Raw genomic sequence first — 12,344 nt, 5'->3', positions numbered from 1 at the left:
AATAAAGTTTACCAGTTTTATTTACAAAAAAACAAACAAATATATCCATCAGCTGCATATATGAAAAGAACACAAAACACAGGATCCAAATGAAGTATTTAAACAGGATTGCTAAACAGATACACAGACCTCAGTAAGACATAAAAAGCAGTTACTATCATTTTAGGTAAAGACAAATATGGCTGCCCTGATGTTTTCAGTGCAGTGATTAACTGATGAGCTGTTTGTTCCTCCTGTCTCTCTGTCGAGCCTTGTCATGGACTTTATGCGGAACGTTGGAGTCGCTCTGGCTGAGCGCGGTCCGTGACACCGTGGACATGCCGTCGACAAACTTGGTCTTGAACAAGACGTTGGCGTTGGTAAACATGCCGTCTTTGAGGGACACCACCACAAACTGAAGAGAGAAGGGGAAAAAGACTGTAGAAGGAAGAACCTACTGTTTTGTCCTCAATTTAAAGTCTTTCAAACGTTTTCTACATCTTGTCACATGACAAACATTAAATTCTGTATATTTTATGGAGGTTTGGTGTTATAGACCGGTAGAAAAGTAGTGCATAATGGAAGTGAAAGAACAAGAATGAGTGGTTTTCAAACTTCCTCTGAAAATAAATCAGAAAAAATGTGTTGCACGTTTTTATTCTTTCCTCCTGGGTCCATAATTGTAGAGTTCCCCCGTCTCTGACTACAGCTGCAAGTCATTTGGGGAACAGTATGTCTCTACAAAGCTTGCAGCTATCAATTATTTTAGTAATCCATTATTCTAGAGATTTATTCTGATTATATGTTAAAAGTTTGCACATTGTGTAAACAAATGATTAAATGGATGATTTTTCTTTTAAGAATTGTTTGATCTGTATACTGGAAAGACATTAAAAGATGCAAATAAACAATTCATCCTCTTTTTTTTTTAAATCAGAAAAACATTATATTACCTACAGTGCAATAAAACAGCATTCCTCTAATGAACACTTAATGATTTGTATCAGGAGATGCATCTATAGCTAAAATAAACTACTTCTATCATGTGAAAATCTCGGACCTTTCTGTTTGACTTGACATCACTATTGTGTAAATCTGATTTATAAGTGAAAACCAAAAGGTGCTTAATGGGATGTTTTCTTTACAGAATTTAAACCAGGTGAAGTTAAAACGTTGCCATGTGAGGACTTCTGGATAGAACATATTTACAGACGAGTATTTTTTATCTTAAATGCAAAATGTATACATCTTTGTACAGTTTTGGTTTTATTGCTGCTCCGTATGTATGTTGTTCTCTCAACAAATGGCTTTTTTGAGTCACTTACCTGCGAGTGTGTGAAGTGTGTGCGCAGCATCTGTCCGATGTTCTGTGTGTGAGACAGGTCCAGAGCTGCGTCCACCTCATCCAGGATGTAGATGGGAGCGGGTTTGAAAAGCAGCATGGCCAGGATGAGAGACAAAGCCACAAGTGACCTGATGAGGAGAGAGAGATTAAAGTCACGTTCTCACACAGGCTGAGAAAACACACTAAAGGAGCAGTATAAGGTTTCAAACCTTTGCCCGCCGCTGAGTTCAGTCAGGTTCTCCTTCCAGGTGTCACCCAAAGCTACTTTAAACTCAAGGCCGTCCAGGACGCCACATCCCTGGGGAGGAGCCAGCTTGGCTGTGGCTCCTGGCAGCAAGGTGGAGAAAATGGAGCCAAAGTCCTTGTTTACCTGCAGAGGGAGGATTGAAATTGAAGATGGCACTAAGCCATACTGCCCTTCTTTGTTTTAATAATAAAAAAAATTCAAAAGGGGGTTTTGTTATTACTGAAAATGTTGGGAAATGAATTTAAAACGGTAAATCTAATCAACGTTTCCAGAGAAATCAGGTACAAAACAAAAAGCAGACCTTCTGCCATGCCAGGTTGAGCGCCTCATTCTTCTTCTGGTCCAGCTCCTTGATGGTCTGTAGGATCTTTGCCTTGTCGTTCTCCACAATTCTCTTCTTCTTCATTAGATCGTTGTACTGCAGGAGGACAAACAATTGTGAATCTGTCCTGCACTGTTTTATATTTTCAGAACTTCTCATTGTAGCACATGTTTCTGCAGTGAGATGGTTTTATGGAAAATGGATAAGGGAATAAAGGAAGAAAAGGCAAGACAGATGGATGTAAACGAGAAGTGACAGAAACAAGATTTCTGCAGGTTTCACAAACCAAGTTTAAGACTTTTTAATATAATTCTGAATGGAATTTAAGACCCAACTTCACAGAAATGCATGAATTCCAACCAGCCAACTTGGAATAGATTTACACTTAGCCACTATTGACACTGAAAAAGCTAGCTAGCAAGGGTATGTTAGCAGTTAGTTAGCAGTAGCCTCAATAGTTTCAAGTCAGAACCTAATGAAGATGCCCAAGTGTAACACAAACATTTGCCTGACAGAAAAGTCCAACAAGAAGAAACAAAAATACTTTTAAAAAATGCGAGATTAAAAAGTCCTTCCAAAACAAAATTTGAGACCTGTGATTAATATACTTAAGCCAATTTACCTTTTTAAAACAAACATTTTAAGGCTTTATTTTTTAGATACATAACTTTAAGACTTTTTTACGGATGCACGGATACCCTGAGAAAGAACATATTCAGACAATGTGATTGGGATTAAAGTGTGGAGGTACAAATTTGTTTCCACTGGAAAATACTGAAAATGGAATGTCAAACGCCTCCAGGCTGCGAAGGAACCCTGAACGCGGAGCTTTGCATCCCCCGCTCCGCTCCCCGTCTCACCCTCTCCTCCGCCTCGTTCAGCATGTTCATGGCCCTCTTGTTGACGTTCCTCTCCAGCTTGCTGGTGGTCTCCTCCAGCTTCTTCAGGCGCTGCCCGGCCTCGCGGGGGTTGTTCGTCTTGAAGTCGTAGGAGGTGTTCGGCTGGCCGAAATACTGCCGCTCTGAATGGATCCAGTCGTGTTCCTCCAGCATCCGACTCACCTGGAGGGAAAAAGCCCCCCCAAAACTTCATGATTAGAAGAACAAAGAGACGCAGCGATGGGTGGATGAACATCAGAGACTGAGTGAACCTTGTCAGCAGTGTCCTGGCTCTCCTTCTGGTGCTTGCTGATGTTGTGCTCCAGCTCCTTGATCTTCAGCTGGGCCTCATTATTCTTCTCCCTCATCTTATTCACCTCTGTGTTTTTCTCCTGGAGCATTCAGAAACAGAGGCAACGTGACAAGTTGTTAGGCATTTATGCCATAAACCCTTAGAGCACTGTAATTAGTCGGCTCCCGACAGACGGGAGTAAATTGTGGTGTTTGGAAGCCAAAACAATCAAGACAAATGTAAAGGTCACCTTGAGTTCTTTGTCTTGAGTCATGATCTCTTCCTTCTGTTTGCTCAGCTCCTCCTGGGCTTTACGCACCGTCTCCTACGTTACAAAGTAGGAAATATTTGTAGCTTTTGCACTCATGCAGTGCATTAATAGTCACATTACACCACAAATGTCAATATATGTTATTAGGTATGATCCGCCTGCCCATACCTAGTAGTACAGAGTAGTGACATGAAAAGCAACTAACAGTTTTCAGCGTTTTTTAAAAATGTATTTTTAAAAATCTTTAAGTGCAACACAGACTTATATTTCACCCTCTTCTCTCTGATATCCGTGGGTACAATCTGGGGACCGGCTGACTTCAGGATTCACTAAGTGTTACCAGGACAACTAGTCATTTTACTGTGACAATTTAGCTTTAACATAGTGCCAGAAAGAAAGTGAGTGTTGACAGAATCCCAGAAGAAATTCTGTTCACGTGGGACCAAAATTAAACATTTTCACCGAAACACTTGACTAAGATTGTCACAATCAGCAATTAATCGCATGATTAGTTAAAATGAGCTCAATTTCCACTCTGATTACTAATATTTTTTAAAGGGCAGATTTGTTTAGAGACTTCATAATACATTTTATTTATGGTTTTTAGATTGTGTGCGGCTTTTATATCTTTTTTGTCATATTTGTGGTGGTTGTGTTTTAGTTTCGACATTTAAAACATCCTCCAGTTCCAGTGCGGAGTGTTCTGTACAAAGTTAAAGTTTATAAGTCTTTAAACTAATTCTGATAATACATTATCGTGCCATTACCAATATATCACTTGAAAATGCTCTCAAAACAACAATATTATCGTTTATTGCAGTAATTTGCAGGACACTTAATCATCCAGTAAAGCTTGTTATTTTGACAGGACTATTGATGACAGGACAAATCAGACACTTCTCAGTGAGCAAGTTTAGCCGAGTTGTTCCAGTAAAACGTATTAAAATTTATGGCTGTATTGTGAGAAAATGTGAAGTTGACAAAAAGCTGACGGAAATGGAAGTAGAACACAACACAAAAATGCTTCACTTCAGCTGAGTTGGTTTCAAGGCAGTCCTGTAAACGGCACCTTGTTCTGGGAGACGGTACAGGCCATGCTGTCGATCTGCTCCTGGATGGCCTTCATGGCCTCGTCCACGGCCTGAATCTGCTGCTCGTAGCCGGCCTGCTCCCTCTGCAGCTCCTCCAGCTCCAGGGCCACAGCGTCAGACTCCTGAACATCAAACACCCAACAGGAGACTCAAAAGCAGAAGATTCTCCATGTCGCGACTACATGCTACTTGTCCATACCCAACTTCCCAGAGTTCTAAGTTGTTGTTTCTTTAAAACATATATATATAAAAATAAAAGCAGAGGCAGATGGGCAGATTGGCAAACAGAAGGGACTAAGGATGGGCGCATTTATTATATTCTGTATCATTTATTGTGAAAAATCTCTTTTCATGATAAGAATTAAATACATCATTGTCACGGTGAATTTCAGTAAATAATCATTTTAAAAAACCGACTAAATGTGAATTTGTATACAAAAGCATCAATACACATCAGTAAATTTGAAAAAATGATTAAATAAATGTCTTTGTGCAGTTAAGTGATGTAAATCACACATCTTTAAGTATGTGGCGTCTTGAAAAAGCAAATAGGAATGTTTTTTGGAAAAAAGCATTTATGTTTGTGCCGCTATGAATGCTGTGTCATGCAGTTACCTAAAAAAGAAGTAATAAATATTTTTTTCTTTATCATCATTTTTATGGTTATAATGACACTACTACAAAATGTCAGCGGTTTTACCTGCTGCTTTTGCTTCAGCTTCTTGTTGAAGGCGTCTGCTTTGGCCTTGGCTGTGTTCAGTTTCTCCTGGGCTGCTTTCAGCTCCTTCTCCCTCTCCGCCTCGGCGTTCTTCATCTTGTTCTCCAGCACCTTGTATTTCTCCTCGGCCTTCTTCTTCACCTCTTTGGTGATGCGCAAAGTCTCCTCGCTCTCCTCTGATTGGCCAAACGCACAAACAGAAAACAAGCTTCACACACCGTTGGGTCAAACGTTTACCTTTAGAGAACAGTGTGTGTGTTTTCGTTCTGACCAATGGCCTTGTGCAGCCTCTCCAGCTCCTCCTGCTGCTGGTGGAAGGAGCTCTGCTGCACTTTGGCCTGCAGGATCTGCTCCTCTTCCAGCTTCAGCTCATGCTGCTGCTTCAGCTGCCGGTACCTGGACGGATTAATGAGGCCGACTCAGAACTCTGTTCCACATTTTTAAGGTTTCTATAACTACAATTAATTCAGTAATAGAATATTGGTTTAGTAACGATTAATCAGGTAATCAGATGAAAAAAAACAACATGGAAATAAGTTTTCATTTAACCACTAAAGTTTATTTTATACACTATTTAAAGTATGCAAGAAAAAGCTAAAGATTATATCACTCGAGGAATTCTGGGTAGAACATAGTTACAGTCAAAGAAGGTTTTTCATCTAAAATGCTAATTTTATATACATTTTTGTACACTTTTGGCTTAATTACTGCTCTGAGAGTGTTGATTTTTTGAGCAAAGAGTTAATTAACTTCGGCAAACAAACATGTTAAATTCATGCGGTAGCATCCTTGAAAGCTGCTTACTTCTCAGCGGTTCCTTTAAGATCAGCCAGCTGTCGTTCGATGTCCTGCAGCTGGGCCTCCTTCTCCTCCAGGTGGTCCTGGACCTCCTTCACCTCCTGCAGGCTCGTCAATATGGAGGCCGACTGAGAGCGGGCGCCTGTAGGGGAAAAGTCGTGTGACTCCAGATGTTTAGGAATGCACAGATCAGAGTCTTGTGATCTGAATTGCATTGCGATTTTAATGTGTTCAGATTTCTGTTGTGGAATGGCATTCTGGGGGATGTAGGCAGAGGAAAGTCTTTAGCTGCTGCTCCACCTCTCAAAACTAACTCACTCACTATGGTTATCTAGCATCAACCTGCTGAGTAACATGCATAGCAGCATTTTCAGGTTACGCCGCCATGCCTCATTACCGTTTAAAAATAAACAACGGCATGGAGAGAAAAATGTGGATAAAACAGGAAAGGTCGCGTCACTAGTTTGGGAGTATTTCAGATGTCTAAAACAAAAAGCTAATCAATTATTACTACATGTCTTCTCTCTCTCCAGCCTATTTCCTGTCAATTTACTGTTCGAAAAAGACCGGCATTGATCAGTCATTGATCAGAACCAATCAATCGTAAATATTGCCAAATTCCTGTTATCGCCTCCTTTCTCTGCATGTCTGTACAGATTTAATTTCACAACGCAACCAGAATCCAACTGGATGTTCCCCCCCCCCCAGTCTCACCTCCGCTCAGAGTTCCCTGAGGGTCGAAGATGTCCCCTCCGAGCGTGACCGTCTTGGTCATCACCTGCTTGTCGAAGGCCACCTTTTTGGCGTTGTCCAGCGTGTCGCACACCAGGGTGGACCCAAACACGTACTCCATGGCTTTCCGCAGGTCTGCTTCATAGCCAACCAGACTCAGGGATGTGTGAACGTTATCCTGCCCAACCTGACGGAGAAAAATGCAAAGAAAATGGAGAACTCTTTGAGTTACAAGCAAACACGTCAATATTTAACTCCGATCTAAAGCCGCTCTCTCACCAGACTCTTTGCAGCGTTGATCACTTTGTCGTTCAGCGTCTTGGCAGAGATTTTGTTCAGGGGAATGATGGTGTACCGCCGCTGCAGCTCTCCCTTCTCCAGGATCTTTTTACCCGTCACCTAAGCAGGAGAACGCACCGACCCGCGGGTTAGAGTCCCGCTGTCTTTCTGAAAAACCTTTATTACCATATTCACCAAGTCTTTCCTCACACATACCTCCGTATCAACAACAATGTTATACAGACGGCCTCCGGCAACAACCTCCAGCGCTGTGGCGTAGGTGACGTCGCTGACAGTGATCAGGTTGGCGAGGAGCCCCTTCACCTTGCTGCGGTCCCAGCCACGCTCTGGATCCCTGGTAATCACATCATCTTGCTTTAGCATGGGGGTCAGTCATGTGGTAAAACCCAGAAATTAAAGAAGCTGAAATTCATACTTGAACAACTCAAACGAAACCTGAATAAAATAAAAGTAGTCACGTGTAAACCAGTAGAGTCCAAACTTTTTGCCTGTAGAGCCAAAATTCTTAGGCTGGGGGAACCAGAGACTGAAAGAATTATTTCTTAAGACATTTGTTGCTTTTATCTCAATGATGTACTCAATAGACAATGTTTAAAGTTGGACAAAAACCCAAGATTAATGGGGCAAACAAAATGAGAATGTCATTGTCTAAATAGAAAATCATTTTTAAAACATCTATTTTCCAGAAATGCTCACTTTTATATTTTGAATTATAGAATAAGAAATAAAAGTATTCATTAACCACATTTTCCATAGTCAATATTATTTATTCTTCACTCCTTGTACCTTGGGAGAATACAACTAAATCCTTTTACTTGTTCCTGTAAAACTAACTAAATAAAAAACTGTTACTTCTGTTTTTCAAAACTCATGACCTAACTGTTCTCTCTGATAAGTATGACAACTAACGTTTATTCTGTAAGATGTACAGTATCTTATTTAGTTGGGTTTTTTTTATATATATTTTTGTATCATGATGCAACTAAATGACTAATTTTCTTATTATTTTTTTTACCTTTTGGAAGTAATCTAGATGAAAAAGAAGTTCACCATCAAACTGGTGAACTGGTTAACTGGACCTCGAGTCTTAAATAAAGTCTAAACCCACTTAGTGACACAAACTAAAAACCTTTTCTATAAAGACTCTCTGCCCTGCATGTTCAGTGTGCAGAAAAATGAGGTGTTACTTGTAGTCAAAGCGCAGATTGGGGAAGCGGGCCATGAGGCGCTCATAGGTCTCTTTGAGCTGAGAGACCTGTCTGGACAGCTGCCTCCGTTTTTCCAGCAGACTTTCCTCCTTTCCCTCTGCAGAGACACAGCCATGGTTATCACACTGGTTTAGTGGAGAAATAAAACTAAAGCTTGGAAGTAACCGTTAACTACCTTCGTAGTTGAGCTTGGCTAACCCCGCCTCCAGTTTCTCCCTGCTGCCTTTGGCAGCCTGCAGGGCGTCCTGGTCCTTCTTGTAGCCGCTGTCCATCTTCTTGACCTCAGCCTGTTTGGACTTTAACTCAGCCTGAGCGTGCTTCAGGGTCATTTGGGCCTAGAAAAAGAGAAGGTGTTAGTGTAATAAGTAGGACCAAACTGTTTAAACAAAAAGACATGCAAAACCACCATAAAGCACAGTGCAGTATGACAAAGTGAACCTCCAATATCAGAGTTAGTTTTCTCACCTGCTTGGCCTCTGTGTCGGCCTTGCTCATGTCGTTCTTGCAGGCCATCATCTGCCCAGCCAGCGTGTCCTCCTCACCATCCTCGTTGGTGGATAGACCGGCCGACACGGCCTTGAAGTGCTGCTCAGCAGCCTCCAGGGCGGCGCTGTCCTTCTGTCCCTCCTCCTGCACAGCACGAAGCTGCTCTGCCAATTTGGAAACCTCCTTTTCCTTTACCACAAGCACTTTTTTATCCTAGCGAGGAAACAAAAGAAAAGTTTTATATTTCTTTTTTTTTTTTTTTTTGGTTCTGCTCACGGATTTGATAACATACCAGGAACACTAGCTGGTTCTGAAACAATTAACCAGCTAGTTAATCTATATTAATAAATGATTAATACAAATTAATCAATTATTGAAATTGTCAACTCATTTAGTAATCAATCAATCATTAACTGGAATATACAGACTCTTAAAAAAATGCTATATTTCGATAGACCAACAAAATCAAAACATTTAATTAAGCCAAAACTGTACGAAAAAAATGTATACACTTAACATTTAAGATGAAAAATCTTTGTCTGTAAATATGTTTAACCTAGAACTTCTAAAGGTTTAGCTTCACCTGGTTCAAATTCTGTAGATAAATAAAATCTATCGAGACCCTTTTACTATCCAATTGTTAAATCCATTAATTGGGGAAAAAACCCCAACAGAATAGCCCTACAATATTAAGCCAGAGCTGAGCTTTTCTTTTCACTTGTTAATGGTACAAGTATGTTTTTAGCTGCAGATGAATCCTTTGCTACAAATTATCAAGTGTACACTAAAAATATGCTGTTATGAATAAAATATTTTTCTTATTTACCAAAAAAAGGAATGAGTGCTTATTTGCATTTTTATTATTGTATAAGATAAGCTTAAGTTGTTAAATAAAAAAATCTGCAGAACGTGTCAATTATTTATCCAATCCCTCAATTAATCATCGGAATACTCAATTACTAAAATAATCGTTAGCTGCGGCCCTAATTATTTCATTACCTCTTCCATGCTCTTCACAAGCTCCTTTCGCTTCTTGGTTTCATCTTTGAGATTCTGCTTTTTTAAGTCTAGAGCGCTCTGAGATTTAGCGTCCACACGCTGGGCATCAGCAAGAGTGTCTTCCATGGTTTTTAAAACGCCATTCACCTCCTTGAAATGAGCAGTTTAACATCAGAGGTAAGAAAATCACAACTAAAACAACCAATGGGGCTAAAACACTAAACAAAACATTAGCGCTACAGTTTAAAAAAAAACAAAACAAAACTTTTCTGTCTGCAGTACCTGGTCTCTTTTCTTCTGTTGCTCTTGAATCTGGGCCGACAGCTCCTGGATTTTGCTCTCGTTCTCGGCCATGTTGGCTTGCATCTTGGCAATGTTGTCCTGCATCACCTTCAGATTCTCTGCAGACTTCTTCTTGGTTTCCTCAGCGCACACGAACAGCCAAGCCACATAGAGGCGTGACAAGTGCTGGATCTCGCGCATCAGCTTCTGGTACTCCAAATAGGATGATCGTTCCTGGAGAAAGAGGAGAGGGTTTAGGAAGATTAACATGAAAACTTTTACATGGTGGAAGGAATCGAATGTGTTCCTTGGCGTCAGTACAGGTAATGAGTTCAAATGTCAGCTTACTTCTTGCAGTTTTTGCATAGTGGGAGTAATTTCCTCATCCAGAATCTAAAAGAGTTAAATACAAGACAAAGTTTGCAGCAGTTTTCTATTAAAACAGACTCAGAAATAAATAAAAAAATGACCCTGCATCTCATACAGTCTGAATCTCCTTCAGCTTTGCTTCCTTCTTCTCAATCGTCTTCTGGGCGCTGATCTTTTTACACTCATACATCCTGGTGCCTGCTGCCTCCTCGATCATGGCAAGAATCTGGAAAAGGAGAGTTTTCTATAAGTTCCAAACGAAGGCAGCCATTAGTGAGACATTTGATGAAATGTGCAGGCTTTACCTCTGGTGGCTTCATGTTCAGAACCTTGGTGATTCTCCCCTGACGTGATGGAAACATCACAAGATCAAAACTTAGTCTAATGTTTGAAGTCTTAAAAAGAAAAAAGAATGGAAGGAATGTGAAGAAAGGGCCGACCTGCATGATGAGGAAATGTGGGTTGTTAACGTTAAGGCCGACAGAGCAGAACAAATCTTGCACCCTGGTGTTGTTGGCATTGACTCCATTGATGAGGTACTTGTTCCTGCCACCGATCACAACCTGTCAGACAGAAACCAACACAAATTGAACATTTTGATTGAAAGAAAAAAAATTCAAGCCCATAATTACAGTAGAATTGGGTACCTTCAGAGTACCTTACAGTGGATTTAATTCATGGGTATTAGAATAAATGGGCAGAATATATATGAATACACTGTTCATATCAAGGAAACTAACTCTGTCCCTCAACCTTAATACATCTTCCCCACTTTGAAACATGGTGGTAGCAGCATCATGGTGGGGAAGCAGAAACAGATGAGTGTTAATGTGAGGTAGCATAAAACAGGAAAGTCGAAGAATTCATCCTAATAGACATATTGACTCAGGTGGGCTGAATACAAATGTGTGTCACACTTTTTAGACTGAAAAACTTGAGATGATTTTCTTCAGAGTGGAAAGAGAACTCGTCATAGTCGATGGGAAAATGTAAATAAAGAGGTCAATCCTGAAAGACAACAAACTGAGTTTGGTTTTTATCTTTGAAAAATCGTCTAAACTTTTTCTCCTATTTTACCATTATGTGCTGAACTTTCAAACAAAATCCCTAGTAAATCATCACCCTTGGTTAATATTGACGCTTACGACCCAAACTCCTAAGCATCAAAGGTGTTTCTCAAGCATACGGCTAACAATGCTGGGATAAAAAGGAAAAAAGGATCAAGGAGAAATCTGTGAAATTGTATAGTCATTAGAGAAAAGCTGTTTGTATCCGTACCTGTCTGGTGACTGTGATTTCGTCGTGGGTTTCAAACCCCAGAGGACTCTGACTTTTGTTGGAGTTGTCAAAAGTAATAGACACAGTGGCTTTAGTGATGCCACCCTGTCCATTTTTGTACACCAGGTCCTGGAGGTTGGAGGCTCGCACCTTTAATGTGAAATAAATTAAGATAAATTAAATGGATTTAAAACCAGATAGCCAAATGACTTAATGTGCGGATCTAAACAGCAGTCTTACATGTGAGAGGTTGGAGATGCCCAGAAGGAAACATATCGAGTCTAGAATATTGGACTTTCCGCTACCGTTCAGTCCTGTGATCGCGTTGAACAGCGGGTCGAAGCCGTTGATTTCGGTCCTCTGAGCGTAGGATTTAAATCCTTCAATGATTATAGACTTGATGTACATCTTTCTGTCCTCTCCCCGCAGACCTCGGAGGATAACTCAGTATTAAGGCTAACCGAGATGTGAAAATACGCAGGGACACTGCTGACCAGTATTTACAACCGACAACCCCGTCTCTACTTGAATTTTGGCGGCAGCTAGGCGTGGACGAAGACCGCAGCGGAGAGGCTTTCCTTTTGAAGCCGAAAACAAACCGACACTAAAAGTTTGTGTAGTTCCAGGTGATTTTGTCACAAGTATATTATAGTAAAATGGATATATGTGGTTTTATAAAATATCTAAATATAAATGATAACGCATACAAATAATTATACGACCAATCGCTACAGGTGTATTTTTTATCA

General features: G+C 40.4%; 1 protein-coding gene across 1 annotated transcript; it reads right to left on the bottom strand.

Moving 5' to 3' along the window:
- Positions 1 to 2: 2 nt before the first annotated feature.
- smc2 (structural maintenance of chromosomes 2) lies at positions 3 to 12,144 on the bottom strand. The gene is made up of 25 exons (XM_028019016.1): positions 11,836 to 12,144; positions 11,596 to 11,745; positions 10,758 to 10,880; positions 10,623 to 10,661; positions 10,433 to 10,543; positions 10,297 to 10,341; positions 9,949 to 10,182; positions 9,667 to 9,816; positions 8,647 to 8,880; positions 8,357 to 8,516; positions 8,161 to 8,278; positions 7,169 to 7,307; positions 6,953 to 7,072; positions 6,656 to 6,860; positions 5,948 to 6,083; positions 5,415 to 5,539; positions 5,126 to 5,319; positions 4,404 to 4,547; positions 3,314 to 3,388; positions 3,044 to 3,163; positions 2,754 to 2,954; positions 1,873 to 1,989; positions 1,534 to 1,694; positions 1,305 to 1,452; positions 3 to 394 (listed from the first exon to the last, which is right to left on the bottom strand). The coding sequence occupies exons 1-25, from the start codon at positions 12,001 to 12,003 to the stop codon at positions 209 to 211; spliced, it is 3,603 nt and encodes a 1,200-aa protein (XP_027874817.1). The 5' UTR covers positions 12,004 to 12,144; the 3' UTR covers positions 3 to 208.
- Between the last annotated feature and the right edge of the window lie 200 nt (positions 12,145 to 12,344).

The sequence above is a fragment of the Xiphophorus couchianus genome, chromosome 5 (genome assembly GCF_001444195.1).
Source record: "Xiphophorus couchianus chromosome 5, X_couchianus-1.0, whole genome shotgun sequence".
Taxonomy (NCBI): Eukaryota; Metazoa; Chordata; class Actinopteri; order Cyprinodontiformes; family Poeciliidae; genus Xiphophorus; species Xiphophorus couchianus.
Note: the sequence above shows the minus strand (reverse complement) of the source record. Positions and strands in the feature narration are given on the sequence as shown.

Bases quoted from the DNA above. Each gene is read 5' to 3' on its own strand.
- smc2 (XM_028019016.1), bottom strand. From the start codon at position 12,003: ATGTACATCAAGTCTATAATCATTGAAGGATTTAAATCCTACGCTCAG. The intron at 9,817-9,948 runs GTACTGCAGACA...GCTCATTTCAAG, and splicing joins AACAGAAGAAAAGAGACCAG to GAGGTGAATGGCGTTTTAAA. The intron at 395-1,304 runs GTAAGTGACTCA...TTCTCTCTTCAG, and splicing joins CACACTTCACACACTCGCAG to TTTGTGGTGGTGTCCCTCAA.